The sequence below is a fragment of the Nipponia nippon genome, unplaced genomic scaffold (genome assembly GCF_047370975.1).
Source record: "Nipponia nippon isolate SJK-2023a ecotype South Korea unplaced genomic scaffold, ASM4737097v1 scaffold_4, whole genome shotgun sequence".
Lineage (NCBI taxonomy): Eukaryota > Metazoa > Chordata > Aves > Pelecaniformes > Threskiornithidae > Nipponia > Nipponia nippon.
This window is the reverse complement of record NW_028262358.1, coordinates 103,623,610-103,649,808: the sequence shown is the minus strand read 5'-3', so window position 1 is coordinate 103,649,808 and position 26,199 is coordinate 103,623,610. Positions and strand designations below refer to the sequence as shown.

General features: G+C 44.5%; 1 protein-coding gene across 1 annotated transcript; it reads left to right on the top strand.

Annotated features, from left to right (window-relative positions):
* The first annotated feature begins 291 nt into the window (after window positions 1–291).
* KBTBD11 (kelch repeat and BTB domain containing 11) lies at window positions 292–22,545 on the top strand. The gene is made up of 3 exons (XM_087776501.1): window positions 292–704; window positions 14,442–14,573; window positions 15,000–22,545. The coding sequence occupies exon 3, from the start codon at window positions 15,075–15,077 to the stop codon at window positions 16,842–16,844; it is 1,770 nt and encodes a 589-aa protein (XP_087632627.1). The 5' UTR covers window positions 292–704; window positions 14,442–14,573; window positions 15,000–15,074; the 3' UTR covers window positions 16,845–22,545.
* The last annotated feature ends 3,654 nt before the right edge of the window (window positions 22,546–26,199 follow it).

Sequence of the window (26,199 nt, the reverse complement as noted above, 5' to 3'; positions counted from 1 at the left end):
TCCCGCAGCGAGCACGGCCGGTGCCGCAGGGTGCGGCGGCCGAGGCGGAGGACAGGCCGTGGTCAGTCAGGGCTCCAGCCTGGAGCTCCAGCCGGGGCGCCGTGCCTACACGGCGGCTGCAGCGAACCCCACCGGCCCTGCCTCACGCAGGGGAGCGGCGCCACCGCCCCGGTTACCTCAGGGACGGCTCCACCCCGCCCGGAGGTGAGGACCCGCCGCTTCCCCGCCCGGCGCCGGCAGGAGGGAGTTTCTCCTCAGCGCGGGCAGGTGGGGCCGTCCCACCGCCTCCCCCGCCCGGCCCGCCTCGCTCGGACGGGGGAGCGCGGACACCCGGCCCGCAGCGGCGTCGCCGTTTCCCGCCTCAGCGGCTGCCCCTCGGCGGGAACCGCCGCCGAGCAACAGGTCTGCGCCCCCTCCTCCCTCCGTGGCCGTGTGACTCTGTCAGGCGAACAAAGGGGCTGAGCGCCGCTCCGCGCCCCCTCCGCACAGCGGCCGCCCGGCCCCCTCCGCCAGCCCAGCCCCTGCGCTTCAGCCATTTGCGTCGCCTGGCATCGCCTCCCCTCGCCGCTTCTCCTTCCCGGCTTCCCCCCCGCCGGCTCCCGCTCCGGTGGGCAAGGCGGCGGGGCCGCTGCGCTACCGGCAGCCCGGCGGGGCGGAGAGAGCTTCCCCAGAGCGACGCGGGGCTCGCCGGCCGTCGCCGAAAGGTAAGCCTCTGCCTGCCTGCCCTGCCGGGAGGAGAGCGGAGAGGCAGAGCGGCGGCGGGACGGGAGGGGAGAGGAGGGGGGGCGGGCACGTCCCGGGGCCGGTGCCCCGGCCCCGGGACGTGCCCGCTCCCCCTCCCGTCCCGCCGCCGCGGCGGAGCCTCCGGGGAGGATTAGTACCGGTATCTGCCGATAGCTGAGGTAAAAACCGCGGCACGGAGCCACGGTAGCCGGGAGGGGGGGGGCCGGGCCGGGCCGGGCCGGGCCGGGCCGGGCCGGGCCGGGCCGGGCCGGGCCGGGTCGGGTCGGGTCGGGTCGGGTTGGGTTGGGTTGGAGCACCGTCAGGTTTAATCGTGCTTTTCTCTTCCCTCAGTCCCTTAATCCACCTCCCCCGGGCAGGAGGGAGGCCGGGCATATCCCCATATCCTTTCTCCATATGTCGCAGAGGAGCCAAACCTAATGCCTGCCTATTTTTTTTTTTTTTTTTTATCCTGCTGACCTATTAAAAATCTAACCGACTCTTTACACTAACGCGTAGGGATGTGTAACAGCAGCAAATTGCTTCCCGCTATAAATTCTTCATGGCGTGGTTCCCCATCCTACTAAACGCACAGGAGTGGTGCAAGCCCTGGGTGCACGCACGCCTGCACGGTTCTGCAGGGGAGAAGGTGGCGATGCCTGAAGAAAAGTCCTACTGAATTTCGTTTGTCCGAAGCCGGTAGGCTTTTATGTCTGGTCCTTTAAAGCAACAAAAAGCCGGCTCCCAAGCCCAAACTTCCACGTAGCGCAGAAAATGATACTACTAAATCCTATAGCCAACTTTTTTCACCCATCAAGGAAAAAAAAAACCTCTAGAAATAATATTCTGTGAAGCTTTTCCACAGCAACTAAATTGAACAATGGAAAACAAAAAGAACAAAAAGCTAAAAAAAAGTAGGGCAATAAAAATAGAATAGCAATAAAATAAACCAATCCTTTTATATGATCTGAGAAGCTAAAGAGCTCCTCTGTTTTTCAGATACTTAACCACCTGTCTCCCAAAAAGGAACTAAATGGCATGTTTATGGAAAATAATAATTAAATTGTCACTAGTATTGGCAAAGCAATATTTGCTCCCCGGTTTAACTCTCTGGCCCATCCTGCCTGTTCTGCATTCTCCTCTTCCCAGAGCCCATCAGACAGCATTTATTCACTCTTTAATTAGGACATCCAGTGCATGCCAGTGGCATCCTCCGGTCATCCAGTGCTAATGGCAGTGTCTGATGAGAACCTGCCAAAGAGCCGAGGACTGGTCCCTTGCCAGCCCCAGCTCCCCCCCACTCTGCAGGGACTCACTGCTGGCAGTAGTGGCACTGAAGTCAATGGTGACACTCATAGGAGCTGGAGTTCGCAGGACTGCGCCTTGACAGTATCAAAAGACTGAAATCCTTAATCGCTTCCTTTCTTCTATGAATGCTTTGCTTGCATCATTTTTCAGTGTAACAAGTAGTCCAAATAGGTGGACAGATTTGAAACGTCAATAAATATTAGAGCACCATTATTTGGCAGGAACATTCAATGAAAGCCATTAACTGGCTTTACTATAGTAAAGCAGGATTATAGTATTTAGGGCTGGCCTAGGTTACCGTAGAGACAGTGATGTGCTTAGATGACTGGATCCAGATCCTACTTACTGGGGGTTTCGGCATCCTGTAGTATCCTGTTGCAAGAGGATATTAGGGGCAGCTGGCTGCTGAAGAAGGGTATAATAAAACATGAAAGGAAATCTTGCAATTTCTTTTAAAGTAGAATTAAACTAATTAAACTCTTTTTTTTTTTTTTTTTTTTTTTTGTCCATATCTTGTATGGGTTTTGCAGGGATTTTGCTGTTTATCCCTACTGAGATTCTGCAGCATTGCAGTTAGGAGGGTGTTTCTTTCCCATGAACAGAAGCTGAGAAGTCATTTTATACCACTTTACATCCTTGGAAATAGCCATTTAAAAATGAGCTCATTTTCATTGTATTTGATCTTATTAGCCTTCTTGGGACATGGCATTTTTATGCCTGCTGTTTTACTTTTCAATGGAATTGTCATCATCTGTTCTTTCTGCTTCGTTTTTGGTCTCAGTGTTGTTTTGTGAGAGAACAGGCAATGACTAGTTCCTTTCACTGAAGAAGAATTACTTTATAGCAGTTCAGGATTTGACGACCAGTTTAACCTGATCTATGACTGAGCTGTCACTGAGTGGGAAGGGACCCTGCTCCTTCCCTGGCCTGGACCATACATTCCTGCCCGCTTCCTTCTGCCAGCACTTGTAACCACGTGACAATACAGTGAATGGATAGAGATTTTGCCTGCCTTCTGCAGTTAATTAAGCAAACACTCAGTTTACGTACATAGGTGTTGGCATTATGAGTGGGGCTAGTCCCGTGACCAGAGCATTTAAATCTGCATGTAACTGCAGGATCAGGTCCATACATGCTGTGTTTTCCTTAGACAGTGTTGACAATTCTGTAACTTTTTCTCTGTCCTCATTCTAAAATGCTCCTTGGATGCTAACCGGCAGTTTTGGCTTTGAAAGAATTACAAGACTGGTTCAGTATTGTATATGGGTGATTGAGTGTTAATGCAAGAAAGAGTTGGCTAGGTCCTTTGTTCTGCACTGCACATTTGGTATTTTCCAGTTTCTTATACCTCATCAACGAGGATGGCAGGAATTCATGATTGGTTAAGTCAGTTTATTTAATGCAAAACAAGCTGAAAAAAAATCCAGTAGTTCTACAGATTTTGCACTGTGTGGCAGAGGGAGAAGAAAGATGTGTCACATAAATGCTTTTCAGGTGCGATGTTTCATGAGCTGCCATTGCTATGCCTCTGGCTAAAACAGACGGGTTGACAGCCTTTTTTAATTCACTCGGAAACACGCCAGAAACCACAACCTTTCCATACAAATCCACGTAAGTTGGACAAGCAGCTCCATGCTGTTATGTTGTCTGTCACAACATGATCTGCATTAATTAATAGTATTGAAGTTCTTTTACATGTACACATTCATAGATTAGCACAAGCTGTTTGTTGTTTTTCTGGACACTGATTTCTCCAGGAGTATTTAAAGAGCAGAGTAAGCTTTCCATGTGGATCTCAAACTGCTGGAAAGATCCTGGACTTCGAATCGTTTCAGACTATCAACCTGTCAGAGAACTGCAATTTTTTTTTTTTTTTTCCTTGCAGTTCTGCTTTCCTCTCTCCCTCTCTCATAAGTAGATTGGAAGAACAGGCCCTAAGCTCTGGAGATAAACTATTATTTCTGCGACCCATATTTTAAAGCGTTAGACAGTAAGACCCAAAAGCCAACCCTTTGCTATGGGAATGGCATGCGAACAACAAACGTTCTGATTCTGTCAGTCAAAGACAAATCTCTTCACCGGAGAGCTCTCCTCTTATCCTGTAGCTTTCTTTCATCTCTCCTTTACTGCAACTCCCTGCATTGCCTCTGTTCAAAAAAAGCTGCCGTACACATTTGTATGTACAGTGTAGGAAATCCAGACGCTCATGAAGTTAATCAGAATTTTCCCTTGACGACAACAGGGATGGGATTTAAAGTGATGTCAGACTCTGGCCTTATCAAAAAGCTCTGTGAAACTTGGGTGGAAGCTTCTAGCTGCAGGCTACTAGCACAAGCCTCGTTTTCTCCAAAGCCGTGGAAGTGGGCAGTACACAAATGACGTTTGTTTAATAACAACTGATAATAAGAGTTCTGAAGGAGTTTGGTTTTCACAGCAGATGCGGAAACAGTAAAGTAAATGTCATTTGAGTGCATTGCTTTGTGAGCTTTGGAGTTAGTCAGTGCCATGTGTCCCAAGAAGTTTTACACTGTGATACAGGAAAAGGGGGCAAAGACTCTTTATGTGCATTCATATGGTAAAATTCACTGATGCTGCTTCTGGTCAGGATGAGGTCTATACCACTCATTCTCTGTGACAGAAGACCAGAAGGCATTTCTGATGGGCAACAGAGTTGCAAGGACCTATTAGACTGTTAGCCCAATGACTGGCCAATATCCCTGCCAAGACATTTTGCAGCCTTACAAGGAAATAAATACTTCTATTGCACCCCCAAAATCAGGCAACTTTTCAGAGTACGGTGGCTGAAGAGCCTCAATATCTGCTTTGAGGAGGTGTTGTTGATGTGTATCTAAAAATCTCTCCCTAGTCGGACACAACCAAACTCATAAGTGAAATGTCAAAATTTCAAAATAGTCAAGAACCACAAACCAGGACCCCTGAATCTGTGCTTCTTCTCACCCCTCCCAAATCATAACCATAAAACCAAACACCTCTCTGCTTCACATCCTGATTTGAAGGTCTTGGTTCTTACTCCAGGTCCTGACTCTGTTCAGCTCTGCCCAGATTGCTACCTCACAAAGGCAAGAACAGCACCACAACTGTCGCATATGATGCAAATTTAACTGCATGCATTAACAAGCCTTTATCCTGTAGCATTTGAAAAGGACATGTTTGAATCGTAGGTTAGTCAGTCATACTACAATCTTTACTTCTCCTCTGTATCAGGAAGTCCAAAAGCAGATGGGATAGTCCAGAGGCACCCTTCATGATCATGCTCCCAGTCTTTATGTCTCCTCAGAAAAAGCATGGATCAGTTTGGGAAAACAGAGTGCTGCCAAGTCAGCAGATATAGAAGTGTAGAAGACAAAAAAGTGAAGTCCAAAGTGAAAAGCAGCATGCGTATTTCTTCAAGGTATCCAAGATGATCCATTTGACACCTGATTTTCCATCAAGATCATTGGCCAAAACAGAGAAACCATACAGATGTGAGACGGATGACTTGAGCAGAACAATGCTTTGACCTAATTCAGCCAGAAGTTATTGGCTTCGTACAGGAGTAAAATTCTTGGCAGGAATAAGATTAGATAACCAGGCAGTCTTTTCTGTCCCTTAAATTCAGGCATCTTAACTGTTACCTATCTGCCCTGTTAAATGGGAAAAAAAATTATTGTGAGAGATATTGAATTGCTTGCACTAAATTATAAATGTAGAAGTTGAGTATAGTCAGAGAAATCAGTGCAGCCAGAAGGCCTTTGCCTGTACACCCAGGCTCAGCATATGAAATTCACATTATAGTAAAAAATGTTACGCATCCAATGCAGAAGGTGTCAGGCCATGGAAATAAGAGTATTTTAATGGAAACCTATTTTATTTCTGTCTCAGACGGGCCAGCAACTGTTACCTTCTAGTAACATAAACAGCATGCATTACACTCAATTTTCTCTTCTTCCCCTGTTCAATTCCAATGACCACATGGAGTAGCCTCATATTTTGTTAAGCCCTCAGTTACATAGTTGCTGCTAAAAGCATTCCCATTGCTTGGTGAAATCTGCGCTGACAGCCTACAGATATTTCTGATAGTAAAGTCGTGCCACAGAAGTACCTATGACTCTAGCATGTGTTTCTGCTTTGAGATCAGCAAAAGTGTTTTTCAGTCCTAGCACAAGCTGTGATGGCTTAGATCTCCAGGCAGTATAACTGAGCCCTGCCCCACCAAAGGCAGTGGGAAGAAGTACAGAAAGTTCCCTTTCATCAGGGAACAGAACCCAGGATTCTTCTCTCTCTCTCCCTCTAACATTTTTTATTGTTTCTGTGAAAAGTAATACAGCTTTAGTCTGAAGGAGAGTAACCCTCCTCTCATAGTCTTGGTGGTTTGGCCACCCAGTTGACATTTGGATGTCAAAGGAAGGAGCGGTGGCAAGTTTCCCATGGGGCTTGGCCAGAGCTCTGACCATTGTAGAGAAAGGCGAAGTAGCAGCAAGAGTCAGTACTGCTAGCTTTTCAAATAATTTAGGCTTATTTTGGAGAGGATTCTGGGCTAAGACACCCAAAGCAAGAATTACCACCTCCTGATCGCACAAGTTAAGCACTTCATCACCATAGTCTTTGGTCTACTGGCTAGCCCTTGGTAGCTCTTGTATGCTGGTTTTTGAGGATCCCAAGCAATTGTCATCTAACTGTACCCACACAATGCATATGGGTACAGAACCTGTCCATATGTTCCAGATTCCATTCCAGGAGCTGGTTACAGGTGGATCAGCAGTAGCGTACAGCTCAGACACACAACATCCGTCTCTGCCCTTGCAGGAGAACTGGGAGGTACGTCCCACCCACAGATCAGTTCTGTGTAGCAATATGGCTTCAGGCCTGCCCCAGGTCTCTCCACCTTGGCCTGGTTTCCATGAAATAATAAATAAAAGAAATCAGACTCTCATGAGTCACCTAATAGTTCACAGTTATAGGCCCAACAGCAAACTCTACCAGCAGCATTTCTGCCATGGTAGAGCGAAGTCTGTGCAAGCTAATTCTTTTCCTCCTTTCAGATTAGGGCTGTCATGCTGGAGGGGTTTTTTTGCTATCTGATCTGGCTGTCTTAGGTCTTATATCTCTGTTGCATTGCCATGTGCCAGATAAAACTGCCCTCAAAGTCAGCTTTTGCCATGTTTAGCATTGCGGCACATCTCTCCATCTTTGAACCCTGTTCAAAGTCTGTGTAGAGATAATGTCTGCAGAAACCTGGAACTATTTTGTAAATCTAACTAGATGTAGTGTAATTTTTAGTTGCGGCTAGAGTGACTGTAAACCTTAAGTCTGAAAAAGTATCTGGGCAAAGAAACAATATATGATCTCCAAAAATGAGAAGGGTGCCATTTACCATGTATCCGAAGGACCTTTCTAAGCATTGCTTACTTAATTCATGAAGAAATCAATGAGCCTGTTCAGTCTTTAAAAGTGGGGCTTTTTTCCCTTAAGTACCTGATTTAGAGTTTGTCTGGAAAAAGAAGCGTTTTCATTATTCCCTCCTCTAGAAGTTTTCCTTTTACTTTCTTTTCCTAGGCATAAGTCTCAGAAGAATGGGACTTTGTTGGCTGTCCTTTGAAGTCTATTGTTACTTGTCAAATTCCGTCTTTCTCAAGCACAATGGTGACATACTTCAGCAGATTTCTGGTGCTTTCAGCTCTTTTATCTGTATGTCCTTTCCATAATGATACTAAAAGCAAAATCCAGTTTTATCTTAAACAAGGAATTTAATTTCCTCCAAATATATTGGCCCGTCTTCTGTATGAAATGCAATACGTAGCAGGCGTGTTGCAAGAATACAGTACGTTCATGGGGATCAAATGCTGTTCTGGAATGCAAAACCAAGCCTGACTCTTCTTTCGTTTTCAAAAATCTATCTGAAGAAATCTGCTGTTTTGCTTGACTTGGCTTCGCAGTGGATATTCTCCTCCTCCTGTATTAGTACCAACATTGCCAAAGTGTTCTCAGAGACTTTGAACGTGTTTGCAATTATTTATTTGTTGACACCACATTTTAATGATGAAAAGCATTTCTGCAATCAGCATTACAGCAGTTAACCCCACTAATGCTCAAACAAGGCGCTTAATCATCACAAGCTCATGCTTTGCTTGCTTCAGTACTCCCAGTGTATGGCAATTTCCAGAATTTAAGGTCAGAAAGGATCACTAGATCAACTAGTCTGCTTCTGTTTTCCTGCACAAATTTTCTTCCCCCTGGACTCCCAAGTACCTTCCAGCATGGCACACATTCCTGGTCTCCGTCATCACATCAGAATAAGGGTCTTCCCATGTCAGATCCAATGTCCACCTAGCCCAGCATCCTGCCTCCCGCATGGACCCTAATCCAGTATTGAAAGAAGCGTGTAGCAGGATAAAAATGTGTATTTCCCCTGTGCAATACCACTTCATATTTGAATATTAATACTCTGACCATTTTCCAGCTCAGGATCCTCCTAAGCTGGATGCAGTTTTAGTGTTTCGTATGTATTTGGTCACCTTCAATAGATTTCCCTTCCTTGAGCTCATTCTTCACTCTCCCCATCAATTCACGTAAACTTTCAGTATCCACAATATCCTGTGGTAGTCTTTTTTTTTTTAACTCATTAGTGTAAATACTTTGCTTTGTTTATGCTTCCACCCCTTGGTTTGTTTAAGGCTTAAGGCGGCTATCAGTATGCAGAATTTTCATGTGCCTACACTTGTGCACAGTCATCAAGTCAGAGAGCAAACATACCAAGCCCTGAAGAAGTGTCAGCACTGCATTTCTCAGGCTGACTAAGGCTTGCTCTACATGTTCCCCAAGCTACTAGCACAAGCCACCTTCTCCAAAGCTATAGAAGTGTGGCTGTGAGGTGGAACCTAAGCTAGGTATCACCTTTTTGCTTTGGAGTTGGCTTGAGACTGGCGTACACCGTGTGAAGACAGAGAAGCTCATCTCTGGTTGCAGAGTGCTGTTGCAAGTCTCTCACTGAATTGTTTTTCTGTAGCTCTTAAATAATTTGGTACTTTTCTCTGCCCTCCCAGATTTTTAAATACTGCTTCCAAAATGTAAGCCTGGAACATACATGCCTCCATCCATCCATCCATCCATCCATCATGTTCCATTGCAAACCTACTAATGCTATAGATGAAAGGTAACATTTTCCCTACTGTTACTCCTTATTTCCAAGTATACACATTCAAAGACTGCATTCATCCTTTCAGCGGTAGCACTACGCTGGTATGTTACGTACAGCTGTTCATCTAATGTAGTGTCAGCTGCGTCCAGGTACGATGAAAGTAACCAAACTTCAGTTTATCACAGACACGACCACATGCTCTCGCCTTATATCTAGAACTGTAATTACGAGGGCATGTCTAGAACTAGCAGCAATTTGGCGTAAAAAGTTTTGTTACATTCAGTATGGTATTGCCATGCCATTATCTCCTGATCTGTAGTGCATTAGTGATGAAGACACCACATCAGCCCTGGAGTTTTCTCCAAAGGTACTGTAATCACTCAAAAACTTGTTTCTGACTGTTCTTTTTTTGTTAGACTTTCTTTCTTCTAAGAGATATCGGAGCGGACTTGCACTTAACCTTTGCTAGATTTTGCTTATGTGGGAGTGTTATTTCCTTTTCGGTGTGAGAGCTCCTGAGAGACACTGCTCTTCCCTAACTACTTCTGAAGAGTCTCAACTGGAAGGAACTCAAAGAGATAGTTTTCTTTTTAGAGAACATTGGTCTCTATGGATATCACTGTTAGGAAACCTTTTCTCTGGTCATGATGACTGTTTAGAACTTGTATATTTTTAGTTTAGATTTGCTAGCTATAATATCGATTTCATCAGGCTTTTGATAATATTTTTATTATGACTTACTTCCTCTCTTTCTTCCTCCCTGCCCAGACACACAGAGCCTTTTCTTCCTCTGAGTTTCTGATGAGGAACTGCTGCCCACATGTTTCTTGTGTGGTCTGTAATCATAAGCTGCATTTCTTAAATGTTTGTTTTTCTTTATGGTTGTATGAAAATTTTGCAGTTATGAGATAAAAACATTCATACCTCCATTACATGTTGTGAGAAACTTAGAGCACCGTGAGAGGTCACAAGGAAGCTGCATCGGCAACTTGAGTGTGGATGCAATACTACAAAAGACATACATCTAGTAGGCAGGGCAAGACACTAGGATTGTATTGTAACCCCAGTTTTGAGCACTCCTAATTTTAAAAAAGGGAAAGAAAAAATGTATTCTCCCTGCAATTTTTCTTGAGGTCGGCCATTGAAAGACAATTCTTCTTTTTTTTTTTCTTACAAGCAGGAGGTCAATCAAGTGGTTAAGATCTAGAGTTTAAATCTGTAATAGGATGCAAGATTTCAAGTGCTGAAAACTCTTTCAGAGAAATGGCATCTCTATGCTCCAGATGTTTTCCCCAGCTATGAAGAGACCATTTTTTTTTTCACCAAATTTCACAGATCTGCTCAATGAGCATGAGTGTAACAGACCATTTTTATAAATATGCAAACCTCTCTATGCTTGACTCTGCCCTCCAGATGATTTTGCCTTCTGCTGGGCTGAGCTGGATGTCTTCACCCCGCATGATAGTACTGGCCAGTTCGACTTTTAACAGTCGTCTTTTAGTTTTTAAAATAAATACAAGGAATGTTTTCTCTCTTTTGATGATCCTGCCTCTTTGGACTCCTTAATCATCTCAATCAGATGACGCCCCTATCCTGAGGGAATTCTCTGCTGGGGTAAAATTTGGCAGTACAAGTTTTTACAAAAGCATTTCCTGGACTAAGGTGGAGCAGAACAGCATCTGTCAGTTCTGAACTGGTGTAGTGTCTCTTGGGGAGGATAGCCTGCTTATGTAAATCAGAGTTGCTTATGATAGGGAAAGCACTGCTTGTATTTACCCTGGGACTGAGTCAGAGCAGTTTCCATTTGTGAACTGGAAAGCAGTAACCCAATTCCTCCCACATGCGCATATTCCCCCGAGAAAGTGGGTCTTGCTAGAGGACGGGGTTTGGGTCAAAGGTTATTGGCACTGCACAAAAAAATAGAGAACAATGAAAAACAAGCATTTAATTGGATTTTATCACAAGAACTGCCAAATGAATACAGTGCCAGGAAACTTTACCTGCAGCTCTTCATTACAGTTCCTCTGTCAGAAAAAGCAATGCCTTCTTATCTGTGCTGTTACTTAGGCAATGTCTCACAGCATCTGAGGTTGGGGGCACACATCCCGGATATCTTAAGTGTGTCATTGCCAAGTCTGTAAATACAGTTCATGTTTGTTGGCAGTTCCTCTGTCCATAAACATTACATCATCCCTAGACCAAGCCCATGATAATGAAAACAGTTTCAATCCAAGTAATTCAGCTTCTGACTTAAAAGTCCCCAGGATAAAAGGTGACATCAGTCCACAGATGCCATGTACTCTAAACAGCTTGCTTCCTTTTCCAGTAACTGTCCTGTTCACGAGTTTTGAAAAAAGTGCTAAACCCAAGTTTGTTTTAAGCCAAATGAGATCGCTAGGAGCTCAGATCCTTTTGAATCAGCACAGCTATCAAGTATCTTCTGTGATTCTGTATTTTTTGAATGTTCCGTGTCACCAGAACAGCAATACAACCCTTTGATCACCGTGGATAAGAAAAGAATGAAGGAGGAGTTCAGTATTGTATTTCCATCAGCCCCTTTCAGCTTCTTCCTGTTTTATGCTACATCTAAGACCTTTTAACTGGGATCGGTCGTGTTGCTCAATAATGGGAAGGTTCCACAACTTCTCTGAATCGTTTTTCCAGCTTCGTCTTTGTGTAATTCCTTTACTTTGTTTTCAGCTATTCAAAGGTGCTGAGACTGCTGGAGCAGTCATTGCTCTGTCATTGACAAAGTCCTCCAAACCCTCTTTTAGCTTTTCTAAGTCTTCAGCTTCCCTGTAGAGTTCCTTGTTGCCTGAATTGCATGTGATACTTTGATTCAAATCTTCCTCATGCTCAGCATGAATTTCAACATATTCTTGGTAGTTAGCTATAAATATACCAGAAAACAATTTTCTTCAGAATTCTGCTGCTTGCCATTAGCAAGCCGCACCATCAGTCCTTCTTCCTCCTTGTGATTCCTCAAGAGGATGTTAGCACAGGGTTTGTTAGGGCTAGGGTGGGTGGCAGCTTCTGCCTCAGTAACGTTTCGGTGTCAAGTCAAACTTCTAAGCCAAGCAGATATCTGAATATGGGAAAAGGTATGATACTGTGCTTGAGGAGGATCTCACCCTTCTTATTTTTCATTACCCGAGAAAGTTTAAACGATCACTTTTTCTGGATGCTGTTGTTAACAACTTTGAATATTCTACTTGGTGATTTTCCTTCGAGACATGACGCAGGAAATACATTTCACCATACAAAGATATTACTGGTATTACAGTTGCTGGTTTTGACTTCTCACATTTAGTCACCCACACTTTTGATTTCTGGTAGCATTCTCTTTCATTCTTCCTTTATAGTTTCACTTGCAAAATCAAGCAGTAGACTGAGAGCTTGAAACTATCTGAAGATACTCATTCCTTCTTGTAGAGGGGGAACATAAGTAGCAGAAGTGGTCTCAGAAGTGAGGTGTGTCTGGATCCAGGAAAGATCATACTATTGAGAGCAATGGGGGAAAGTATATTAGCACCCTTTGAATGCTCATGATTGAGGAGGTCAAGCTGTCCAGAACTGTAGCAAGGTAAGGGTTGAATGTCAAGGCACTCAGCCCAAGAAAGAGCAGAGGAGACACAAAATGTTTCAATTACTTGCTTATGTTACAAATGATATACTGGTAGCAATTTTCTTAATATAACAGCATATCAGAGCTTGACACTCTAGGTGTTTTTCTAACCATCTCCATTTGACCTTTGTTATTTCACCAGTGTCAGTGACAGTAGCTGCTCTTGAACACAGCTGATCATCAGGGCTCTGGAAGGCTGGGAGCAGAAAGTAGATTAATCTCAATGTCTACAGCATAATAATAAATCAGGATAAAAAATGGTTACATAGTGAATTCAGTACTGTGAAGACTCACTGAAAAACAAAACTACATCGACAGGGATGCTGCCTAGTTTAAGTTATTAATGAATCAATATATCAATATCAATATCAATCAATATCAATATACACTGAGTGTACACACAGACCACTGCATTTCTCCTTGTCTAGTTAAAGCTGCAGAAAAGAAGTCAGTAAAGCCAAACCTACTGAGTTTGGGTCTGGACCTCCGGAAAGTTGTCACTAAGGCTATCCAAAGTTCATAAAATGTCATAGAAAGTTCCTAAATGCCAGATTTTTAAACACCCAGATGAGAAATACGAAGTTTGTGAAATCTACTCATTCTAGTAAGGAGTTTTCAAATGCTGTTGTAACCTTGTTATGGTCTCAAAGGCTCAAATATCCAGAAATCAAACCTCAGTATTGATTTATTGTCTAACTGAATGTGATCAAATGTAGTAGAAAGTCCTTCGCAGGGCAAGTGCACAGAATAAAAACCCGTAAGAGAAGATTGATACTGTCATTTAAGTGAAGTTTGCTTGCGCAGGTATGGGCTTCTAGGTTTCATGTCCGTTTCAGGAGTTTCCAGACAATGTCACCTACCAATTATGCTTTCATTAAAAAAACATCAAAAAGTTAGATTTTCCTAATATTAATTTAATAGGGTAAATAAATCAGCTCTGCTGAGAGGAAGTCACAAGCTGTATTTTACATAGAAATGAGTGTTCCTTGAGGACTGTGAAAAACCTGCCAACGGGGATTTTAATGGAAATTAATAACCTCCTTAAAAATAGAATCAGAGCTGCAGATACTTATTAAATGAAATTAAGTACATTTGGACAGTTTTCATGCGTCATTCATCAAAACTTAAACCAAGCCTGGGAAATTCATACACAAACATGAGGCAAACAAACAGCACTTTGTTAAATTCTAAAAACTATGTTTGTGAAATGAAGATACAACTGGGTGGTGATTGTGCTGATAGGGACTAACCTACTTGCAACCGTGCCCCGTAGCCTGCCATTTTCCCAGAAGAAACTTCATGTTCTAATTATCTACTGTGGTTTTTGCTCACTTCTACTTTTTATTAGCAGAACCCATAAATCTTTCAGACATGAGCCAGTCCCTGTGAAGGCTGATTTACATCTCGCTAATGCATTACAGCTACGTATGCTGTTACATACCTGTCTGATTGCTTTTGTGGTAACAACAAAAAAATTCCTTCCATATGTTTTGTAAACAGTTGGAGTCTATTAGGTCACTTCTGGTCACTTTAGGATACTATAGATATCCTGTTAAAGGAAACATAACTCTCATAGTCCCAAACTTCTGAGTGAACTGAGAATATATCTATTTTAAAACTGATCAACTTTTTACACTTTCTTTTAAACAGGGGGAATGTGTATGAGGAGCAGTGATATGAAGAAACCTTCACGAAGGTCACGTAAAGGAAAACTTGGCTAGTGGGGAACCTCCTTCCAGAACAGATTGCAACCACTACCTTCCACTGAAATAGTTGCACAAGGTGAATAAATTACGATAGTACTCCTAAGTACCTGCCTTTAAAGGATGTTTTTCCTTGTTGCCCAGCACAGCGTAGGGACCGCTTGTCACGAAAGGGCGCAGGGCGTGCAAACTGCTTACAATTTTGCATAGTAACAGGAAGACCAGCGTTGCTTTTCAGGGTGTTGAGGTGCTCTTCGGGGCGATTCCCACACCAAAAAGAGGTAGGGGTTTCGGGGGGCAAGCTAGCGCAGTCAGCAGCGGGAGGCAGAGGGCAGGACGGGCCCCGGGGGGCAGGAGAAGCGGGGGTTTAGCCCCGGCAGCCGGGGCCGGCCCCGCCTGCCAGAGCGGAGGCTCCGCACGTCGAGCCGGAGGAGCGGGGGGGAGGCGGCGGGGGGGAGCGGGGCCCGGCCGCGGGAAGCTGAGCGCTCTCCGGTCTCCCCCGCAGGTGATGGCCGCCCCGCGGCGGCCCAGAGCCCTCCGCACGGCCGCGGCGCGGCGCCGGCGCAGCTAGCGCAGCTCCATGGAGGGCAGCGGTGCGGCGGAGGAGGAGGAGAGCGGGGCCGGGCACGGCGCCCCGCCGCCGCCGCCCCCGCCCACCCCGGCCGCCCCCTGCGGCTTCAGCTCCTCCCTCTGCTTCAGCGCCAGCGCCGCCGAGCCGCAGGCGCCCGCCGCCGGCGGCCGGGTGGTGGAGAGCCAGTGGGAGATCAACAACGCCGCCTGCCAGCCGGAGGAGGAGGAGGAGGAGGCGGTGGGGACGCGGGAGCGGCCGACGGAGGAGCCCGACCTGGTGATCGAGGTGTCCGGGCGTCGCATCCGGGCGCACAAGTCGGTGCTGGCGGCCAAGAGTGACTACTTTCGTGCCCGCGCCTCACGGGACGTCCTGCGGGTGAAGGGGGTGAGCTACGGGGCACTGCGGCTTCTCATCGACTACGTGTACACAGCCCGCATGGGCGAGGTGCGGCACGATAACCTGGCCGAGGTGGTGAGCGGCGCCCGCGTCCTCCAGATGCCTTGCGCCCTGCACTGTGCCGCCGAGGCCATGCGCGCCCAGCTCCGCCTCGACAACTGCTACCAGCTCCTCTGCCTGGCCAAGAAGCAGCGGCTAGCAGAGCTGCGGGAGGCCGCCTACCGCTTCATGAGCGACCACTACCTGGAGGTGCTGCGGGAGCCCGGCGTCTACGGCCGCCTCACTGGCACTGAGCGGGACCTCATCCTGCAGCGGCGCATGGAGGCCGGCCGGCCCTGCTTGCTGGTGGCCGAGGTCAGTGATGCCTTCGAGCGGCCGGGTGGCGGCAGCCGGCCACAGAGCCGTGAGAGCAGCCGGCCGCAGAGCCCCTCCTCTGTGGTGTCGCTGGAGGAGAGCGGCTCCCTCATCCACTGCTACCAGGAGGCCAGCGGCGAGTGGAGGGTGCTGACACGCCTGCCCGAGGAGGCCAACGCCAAGGGTTGCGCCATGTGCGTCCTCCACAACTACCTCTTCCTAGCAGGGGGTATCACGGCGGGGCCGGCGGGCAGCGAGCCCCGGGCCCGCCTCTCCGACAAGGTCTTCTGCTACAACCCCCTCACTGATACCTGGAGCCAGGTGCGGCCACTGGCTCAGCCCCGCTCGCAGCTCAAGCTGCTGGCCCTGGACGGTTACCTCTATGCTGTGGGGGGCGAGTGCCTCTTCACCGTGGAGAGGTATGACCCGCGGGCCGACCGCTGGAGCCCTGTGGCACCCCTGCCCAAGGGTGCCTTCGCTGTGGCTCACGAGGCCACCACCTGCAATGGGGAGATCTATGTGTCGGGGGGCTCCCTCTTCTACCGCCTGCTCAAGTATGACCCCAAGCGGGACGAGTGGCAGGAGTGCCCTTACAATAGCAGCCGCCGGCGCTCTGCTGACATGGTGGCCTTCAAGAGCTTCATCTACCGCTTCGATGTGAGCAGCGGCCGCGGTGGGGAGCAGGGCCCAGGCGGCGGGACTGGCGGTGGTGTTGAAGTTTTCCGGTACAACACAGTGGCCAAGCGCTGGAGCCAGTGCGCTAGCCTGCGGCCCAGCGGCGGCCCCATCCAGCCCTTCCGCTGCGCCCCCTTGGGCAACACCATCTACTGCGTCAACCGGACCGGCACCCTCCGCTTCAGCCTAGCCCAGGACGGTGAGGTGGAAGCGGATGGCGGGCTCAAGGGTACCTTTGACGGGGAGCTTCTTAAAGCTCCCTTGGATGCCAAGGGTGTCCTCCTACCCTTTGTGCTTACCCTGCCCGAGAGGCTGGACAAAGCGGGGGACCAGGAGAGTTCCCTCCCGCTGTGAGGAGGCCAGCCTGGCTCTGGCCTCCCGAGTGGAGAGCTGGGTTGCAGCTGTGGGGGACCCACAAACTCCCCCCTGCAGAGGGGACCCTCTCTGGCGTGTCTGCAGAGAGAACGGGCTCCCCCTTTCCTCCTCTCTGCTCCCAAGATGTTGAGCTGGAGCCACTTGGTTGTAACTCGGTTGTAACTATTCTCGTGTTCGCTGTGCTTTGTGTGAAAAGCTGAGCACATGAAAGGAAAAGCTGCTAAAAGGATAATCTCTGGATTATGTTTGTGCCAATTCCTAATCTGAGAAAAACTTTTTTACACCTGGATTTCTAAAAAATTCCTGACAACAGTGTCGTAATGGGATGTTACCGTTAAGTGTTGGTCGCGTGTTTACACATAGTTGCAATCTGGGATGGAGCCTTTTCTGCCATTTGTTTTCTTTCTCTCTGGGATGATACCGAGGGATAAACACTGCTGGCAACATAGTTTAGCTGCATTTGTTTTTATGTTAAGCCAACTATTTCCTGTGTTAGAAAAGTATAGGAAGAATATCTCCATCACAGCCTTTCATTTCTGGTGCAATAGATGGTTTAAGGAAGACACGGCACTGTGTGGTCCCAGGAATTTCAACCACAATGAATGATTTAACAGATACCAGACGTAAAATTTTAAGCAACATAAATGTGTGCCACATGTTCATATTTGGAATTAAAAAAAAAAAAGGCAAGTTACTTTTTAAAAATGTGGCATATTATAGCAGATATGAAATGCTGTTATGTTCTTTATCTGAAAAAGGCAATGGTTTCTGTATAAGAAGACATCATTTTATTACCTTTCTTATCAGAGATTTTAAATTATAACAAAAATGAACTGAAGCTGTTCAGATGCAACCGATTGACATGACCATGTATGCCACTAGAGTTGGGGGAAACATTTTGTACTTCGGCTGCTCTTTAATTAACTGCAGGTCAAGGAAAATTAACTTAAACCAACTGTAAATTCTTTGAAACTGACTGCAGACAGCTTAAATGTTTCACTGTATGTTCAATATCCTGTGGCAAGAGGCTTTTCCAACTTAGTGCAAGACCATCAAAGAAGGATATGGAAAACAGGAATGCGCTACACATGTTGAATATGTTGTGCACTAGCATGATGTTATTTCCCTATCTTTTGATTCAGAGACTGCTTTATTTATTTCGATCTAATGATTGCTGTAATCAATAAGTCCTTGTTAATTGCAGTACGTGCTGATGGCGTACGCTGTCATTGGGATTCTGAACCGCCCAAGAGCACTGTGTGTGGAGCAGCATACTAACAAGGTGAAACCATACAAAGCTTCTTCCCGCCTGTGGAAAGCTGGAGCATACTTTTTGTCATGTTACTCAGAACTGGAAAAGTGTAAACCGTCTACGCAGACAGACTATATTGAAAAGGGCACATGCATTTATTTTATACATTTTATATAAAAAAATCAATAGGCAAGGCAAATGTTTTAGCTTTACCGTAAATCACTGAGAAACCTTTTCTGAAAAACAGAAACAGTGTTTTTGCTATTGGTAATTCAGCCTGGAACTGGCACGGACTGTGGAAGGGAATTGTTTATACTCAAAGCTCTAGTATAGATTCATATTTTAGAAAGACATAGGGACCTTACATCAAAGAAAGCAGATCTTTCTATGTTTTATTAAGATGTTTCTGTTAAACAGGACATTAGCATTCTTATACGTTATTGCTAGTTCCAAAGGAAGGCAGCAGGCTCTGACCTAAGAGACACCATCTTCACACAAGAGAATACTGAAGTTTATAGATACTTCTTTCCTTCACTTTCATGTTGGTTGTTTTTTTTTTTTTACTTTTCTCCATCTGTCTTGCACAGGGTTTTAATGCAGCTGATTAGCCATCCTGTAGAAAACAGTGGTCCAGTCCTAAAAGTTCTTAACCAAGCGAGCCGATTCCCTAGTGAGTGAATTAAAGCATCACCCAGGTAGGAGCTGTAGGCCTGCAGAGTGTGACACTTATCTTAGCCTCAGTACAGGTCACTGCAGTGGAATTTAACACCACAGATGGCATATTTGTTAGTGATTCGCAAAGAAATTGATTTTTTTTTCACTGAATGATGGACTTAATTCTCAGATACGAATCCTTGGAAATGATGACTCTAAATTACAGCATTGTAGCTTGAGCAGGAAAGAAAAATGATATGTTTGCCTTCAGCATCATTTTTATGTTAACTGTAGAAAGTATTTCAAACTGTGTGGTGAAACACTTCGGTGCATACTTAAACTAAAGACATAAGTGCTAGACCAGGTTTTGAATTAGTAGAGTCACCAGGAACACACAAGGAAATGTCTTGTTTTATCTTACAACACAATAAAATTTCATAGTTCAAAATATTATGTAGTATGGTTCTTATACTACAGCATAGTGAGAAATCAAGCAAACTTTTGCATTCCTATTAATTAAGCATTTTCATTCTTGCTAATGCATGAAAATGCTGCTAAATGAGTTTTGGGAAGTCTCCATGATTTAAGCTGTAAAAATATGCCACAGACTTTCAGGAAAGAATGAAACTTATCTTTCTTCCAATATTTGTTGCTGTATGCCATGAAGTATGCCATATTTGGACGTAATCTTTACAGTAATAAGTATTCTACGAACCTGCAGTGGTTTGTATTTTTGCTAGCTCCTGTTGTTAGGAAAGGTTGAATCAAGTGCTTACCCGCTTTCACTGTTTACACAGTGTGAGGGCAGAGTCTGGTCTTCATTAGTAGCTGTCTGTCAAACCTGTTTCCTTTGTACACTCTGTGCATAATCACAGCCTGATGATTGACAACAGAGGCATGTTTCTAGCCAGATTTCCTACTCCGTGGCTTCTGTTTCCTCCCTGGTAAGCCTGAGGCAGGTTTGCTGAGTTGTTTTTTCTCCCAGTTATATCTTCAGCATATCCAAAAAAGCCCCACGAAACTTGGGTATTAAAACCAGAATTTAGGTAGACTTCAGGCACTGAAGGCCAAAATTGTAATCCTACAACTCTCCACCCATGCAGAACCGCTCATCTCCGAGCAGTTACGCGCCTGCCTACCTACTGCCTCAACTCCTTTGAAACTACATGATGTGATACCCAGAAGCCGCTGGTGTAATGCGGTTTTATGGTACAAACTAAAGGGCCAGGCCACCTTCAGATCGTGTTTGCATATGTTTTGCTTTTAAAGCAGAGATATTTTATCTCATAGCCTGAAGGCAATTGTATTTGCATAGGAACACGGAGATATGTGTTCGCTTTCTTAGCGTGCAAAGGATTCAGTCCATATCTCCCACTGCCTGATTGGCAATGGAGTGAAGGACCTCTTGGAGCTAATCCCTGATCTTTAAATATTTATGCATTGTATATTATACATTAATTGGCTAAAATTCTCAGAAATGATCCAGGTAGGTACCTGGATTCAAACCCCCGTCCTCACTGAGTGATCTGAGACTAGCTGGAGAGACATAGTCCTCTCTGTTGTCTTTCTTCTCCATGAATCTCACAATCCCCTTTTCCCACTTTTAATAGGACGTGCAGGAGATAATTTTTCTGCTTCCTCCTCCCTAGAGTGCTCCTGTTTTCAGGGTCATCTGCTAGAGGACGGAGGCTTGAATTCCCTTAAGCTGAGTAAGGACTGAACGCAGGCCTCCCACTTCATGTGTGTGTGTTCTCAATTCTAGATTACTATTTAGAAGAAGAGTATCGGGACCACCTCCTACAGCTCTTTTTCAGGGATGAACCTCATGCAAATCCTCCAACAGCACATACAGGCTCCTGCACCTTGAGTTCTGGGTAGGTTCCAGGCTCCAGCTCCTGGGTGGGTAATTCAGGACACATTTAGTACATCTTGGTGCAATTGGGCAAGTTTTCTTCTGTGGAAAGCTTTTCCAGACAGGCGCTCTATTTTGGGCTGCCAGTCTAAGCTGAGGGACTCCATCCACTGTACTGTGAGGCCAAGCAGGTAATTTGGATTCTTCTCAGGGGTGATGCCTTGGCAGAGAGGCATTGCAGTGCCTAACATGGAAATGCCTAAAGCCTTCATTGCATCTAAAACTAAATCCCTGCTACACTAAAGAAACAAGCCTTCTTAGCAAATGCTAATAACAGATGGAACTTTACTATTTCCATCTATTAACTGGTTCCGTAAAAAGAAATCTTAATTGCAGCAAAGGCATTTGTACAAATTCTGTTTACACTTGGAAAGTAAGTCAAAGGAATAATTGGCAAAAGAATAACCCTATTTGATCAAAACAGGCACTGTTAAGCAACATGGGAAGGATGCTAATCATACCCTATTAATGAATAAAATTGTGCAGTAGCTGTTGTAAATTCTGTCCACAAAAAATTTCTTTGTAAATAAGTACCTGGTAAAATTTAAGGTGATAAAAGAATAAATTATTCACATGAAAGCTTTAACTCTCCTGTGCTGTTTGATTGGCTCTCAGAGTGTTGTATCCTGCTCATCGCTATTCATGAGTGGCCTGTTGCTTTTCCTGCTTTACGGTGTCCATTCCGTTGACTGCTCCATAGATGCGTTACCCTTCATTATCACAAAGCTTAACAGTGGCACTGGGGTGATTTGCTTTGTGTCTGGACTGACATGTAGTGCTTTCTGCTTGAATGAACCTAGAAGATTTGGACAGAGTTGTATCTTTGGGCTTTTTTTTTTTTTTTTTTTTCAGTGGCATTGCTCCTGGGAAACTTAAGAAAGCACAAGAAAGGGAAATGGTGGTACCGTTGAGCAGTTGTAGTAACAAGCATTTAATGAATTTCTTTTTTGTCTGCCATTATTCTGCGCACCAGACTCGCATTGGATTTAACAGAACATCTCTGTGTAGCTATTATCAGTATGAGCCCGAGTACTATTGTGGCAAGGTATGTTTTTATTTAAGTATATTTACTGCCTCAACTCCTACTCTGAGATAATTTAATGCAAGTTTGTGGTAGTTCCACACATTTAGTAGATTGCTGGAACTATTCTGACTTTACATTACTGCTACTAAAAGCAGAGATTGACACAAGCTCAGTAAAATTATGCACTCAGAACATATAATCACACAATTTTCATTTGTTTTGGCCTACTGAATGCTGAGAGCTGCTGGAATGAACCCGTCGGTATTAGGAATCAGCAGGTTATTTTGGAGGCTCTCTAACTTTCATAAATACTCAATGGGAAGAAATGGGAGTGTGGGGCAGAGGAATAGGAGGGAAGAGAAGAATTAGGAGTCAAAAATACCTACTATATATCCAGTTGAAACAAACAAATAGTTGGGAAGGGAAACCAGAGTTGGTACTTGAGACAGCGATGACTACAGGGCCAATTTTTTTCAAATATTTCTTAAACAGCCTGAGTTTTTACCAGTTTTGTTGTTAGTCTTATCATTTTGCACCTGCAATACATCTTAGACAACCACAGTGTTTAATAAGCTACTTTTTGCAGGAGTCTTGTGCTTTGCTTTTAAGTCTTAGTGGATAAACCTTGGACAAATTTGTGAAGTCATGAAATAACAATGTCGATGCTGCCACTTACAACAGATTAACTAATGCAAATGCTTTAGACACTGTTCACAATTCAGGTGAATTATATGTGCAACTGATGTATTAACAGTTTCATTTTTGAAGTATATATAGGTAAAGCTTTTTATGTACTCCAACTTATGCTGTAATGAAATAAATACATACAAAAAGCTTATGTTCCCCCTTAGGGATTTCTGGGTAATTGGTGTTTTTTCTTTGTCATCCCTCCAATCAGTAAACAGTATTATATTTGTTCTTATAAAGCAAAGACAAAATTATATGGATTATCACAAAGGTAAAATGATTAGAAATGTTTCTAAGGCTAAGCAAAAGGGAATATTTTCATTTCACAGTGCCCTGGGTATTGGGAACATTAAATATTCTGCAGTGAAAGCACTTATCCTAAGTGCAGATTAGCATAAGCTCCAGTTCAGTTCATTTTTATTTCCCTTTTTTTTTCCCTGTCAGTATGTTAAAGTACATTATTTATTTATAAAAGTTACATGTAGGTTTTCACAGGATACTCTCCTCTCCTATGTCAGACATGTCAGATTTTTTGCTGGAGTAGATTTGCAGCAGTGTAAGTAAAAGCAGAATCAAACACAACTTGAATTTTGTACTTTGTCTCCTACTTATTTCTCATTACCTAGTTTGCTTGAAATGAAGTCATATAACCTGTTTGAAAACTTCAAGATTCATAGAGAGACTAGGTGGGGCTGGACTTGGTGTCATTTCCCTTATTTCCTTAGCTGCCCCAACATGCAGGCTCCACCTATTTCAGCTTGCTTACATTTTCTTCAGAACAGCCAAATTCTGCTGCTGGTTAAACCAGGGTAAATCTTTAATAACTTAACCAAACCTCTTAGATTGCCAGAAAACTTGTTGCATTCAGCCCCAGAGTATTGAGTCTGTTGTAATTTGCTAGGGACCTTCATTGGAAAAGAGAAAGAAAAGCTCTGATTGATAGAGTAAGACTCAAGCAATTGCTAACTTGAATGTGTATTTTTTAACTTCTCACTTTATTTTTTTAACATTTTAACTTCATTGGAATGTAAATTCCTTAAGTCTGTCATTTTTCTCTGTGCTGTGAACTAGATATTGGGAAGCTTAGTGCCAATGGAGTTTTATCTCAAGTATATACTGCTTGGTTCATTGGACATTGTGCACCTACGTCTCTCAGGATGCTTAGGCCCCAGGCTCAAGCTTCAGGTGTATCCACAGTCTGGTAAATGATGTGGCTGGGTCCAATAACTTGTGTCGTGTCACAAGATTAATTTCCCAGTTCTGAGACACTGAAACCACCAGTTGTAGCACAAAGGATTCAGGTTTCAAAGTCCTCTTGATCTGGGTACAGAGGATTCCCTGTTATTATCTGTGTCCCGGTACAATGCATGTTTTTAGCATCACTTTTGTCCATGCATTGGACTTCAATAATCACAAAAGATTTCATATGAAAACATCCAGAAGCAGATGGTGTTGAGCTGTATTCCCCTGAAGGCAGAGAAGTCTTGCTGGAAAGATAAATCTGCTTCAGTTCCTGGACTGTGCAAGCAGGGAAGTCACGCATACCTGGGAACTCCCATGGCATACCGAGTCATTACCAAGTGTACAAAACAATGGTGTCAACGAATGTGAGCTTACAGCCTATGGACAGATGGGGACACCTGCAATGGGGGCAAAGGCAGCTCAGGTTAGTAACTATTCATACTAGGACCATGCCTAGAAACAAACCCCAGTCCTGGTTCAGGAATGCCTTGTCTAGGCACCTGTAAACGGAAGAGAAAGCATCCATAGACTAAAAAAACCTATGATGTGCTAAAAGTAGGTCAGGGGAGCACTAGGCCTTTATCACTCAGGTGTGGCAGTGCTTGCAGGCTTCTTTTTGAAATGAGCGTGAAGAGCATCTGCATCTCATAAACATCCCTGGGAGCAACTGTCAGCGAGCAAGCTCAGCTGCCGAGGGCAGGGAGCGCGGCCCGGCAGCAGTGACTCCTGCCTGGCAGGTCACTCCAGCAGTAAGCAGTGACAGAAAGGAGCTGAATGAGGATCTGCTGAATGACAGCTGTCCCGGCGCGAAGCCCTCGGGAGGAGCGAGGAAACGGTACGTGCCTGGCAGTCTTACCGCCGGGCCCTTCGTCGCTGTGCTCTCTTAGCGTGCTGGCAGCGCCGGTTCTCAGTGAATTCCCCCGTGAGCAGCTTGCGCATGGAGAGTTTTGAAGGTGGTGTCTTTTTCTCCCCCTGCCTTCTTTTTTTCCTTTTTCTTTTCTTATTTTTTTCTTTCTATTTTTCTTTTTTCTATTTTTCTCTTTTCTATTTTTCTCCTTTCTTTTTTTTTTTTCCTAATTTCATCCTCTCTTTTTTGTGCTCTCTTTTCCCTTCTATTTTCCTTCTCTTTCTCTCTTTTTTTTTTGTTCTTTGCAGGTTGCATGTGTTTATCTCTCTGCTTAGGTATTCCAATAGGTCATACAGGGGGGCTGTGAATTTGGAAAAATTACCCATTGGAAACCAGTGAAACTCCTTTTCGTTTCCTCAGGAGGCAGACTTTCCCTCCCTAGCCTGCTAATTTTTTCCCTTAATAGAGCCCTAAGTTTCTAGATGAAGTGGGGAAGACTTAATCCATCTGCTCCTTGGCAGAATGGTACAATAAACCATGAGCTGTTTGCTTCCCAAGGAAATAAATAAAGTTGTGAGCAATTAAGTTAGTCACAATGCAGACTTAAAGCAAGAGTTCTTCACCTTTTGTTAAGCTTACCTGTGCTTTTAGTCACTGCAGACTGCGCCTACAAGAAAAAGTAACTGCAGGATTAAAGTATTGACCAGGTAGGAGGTCTCTGAGGAATGAAGCAAGAGCACAAACTGCTGCAGAATTAAGTTAATTCCCACACCTTTTAGAAACCATTATCTCAGTGTTCAGGGCCTAATTTATTGACAGCTTGTTAGCGCATTGCAGATGAAGGGTTGTTCAGGGTTTTTTTCTCTCTCTGCTGCTTTGCAGTTCTTTGCACATGTGAAAAAACACTGCAGAGTTTGTGAGTAGAAAGTTTGCAGCAAATTTTTACCCATTCTGCATGGGTAAGTGAGTCTGTCATCTGCAGTGATGGGTTATATGTCTCTCCCATATTTTTCTCATTAAAGAAGAAGCTGAATCTTGATCAGAATAAAAGCTGAGATTAATAATATCTTAACTTTAGGGAATGCAAATAAGACAATCCATTTTTGCCATCGTTGCCAGCCTCTTTTTAGATCATAATGAAGTTCTAGGCTGCCAGAGAGTCTTCTTAGAAATATGATTTAAACCATTAGGAAAAATGAAAATCACAGGGGTCCATGAGAGATCTCCTGGACTGGGAGCAATGCTGTGTGGGAACTTCCACTGGCTAATTAAGAGAAGTTGAACCTCTTTGCTTTGAGTTCTTACTCTAGCTCTGTGCTCCTATGTATCTTTTGAAAGCAAATACTGACTCCAACTTCATAATCAAATTAAATACGTTGTGTGATTTGATAACACCTTGGAGGTTCAGTACTCTATCAGCCTCTCCTAAAACAAAAAGAAGTGTCAAAATACTAATGGAAAAGTTTGAGAGAATCACCTTAATTCATCAGCAACTTCCTTCATATCTCCTTGTTAAGCACTACTTCAATTAACTAAGTGTTATTTAAATGTAGATTCTGGCTAGGTCCAACTCTGGTTTGCCTTTGACAGGGTTGGAGCATAAAGGTATGATGATAGTGTGTATTGATATATGTAATGTTTGTATGAAAAGCCTAGTCCAGACAAGTCCCTAATTCATCTAACTCTGATGCGCTAGTGCCATTTATCTCAACCTAC

Coding starts and splice junctions, on each gene's coding strand:
- KBTBD11 (XM_087776501.1), top strand. CDS start 15,075: ATGGAGGGCAGCGGTGCGGCGGAGGAGGAGGAGAGCGGGGCCGGGCAC.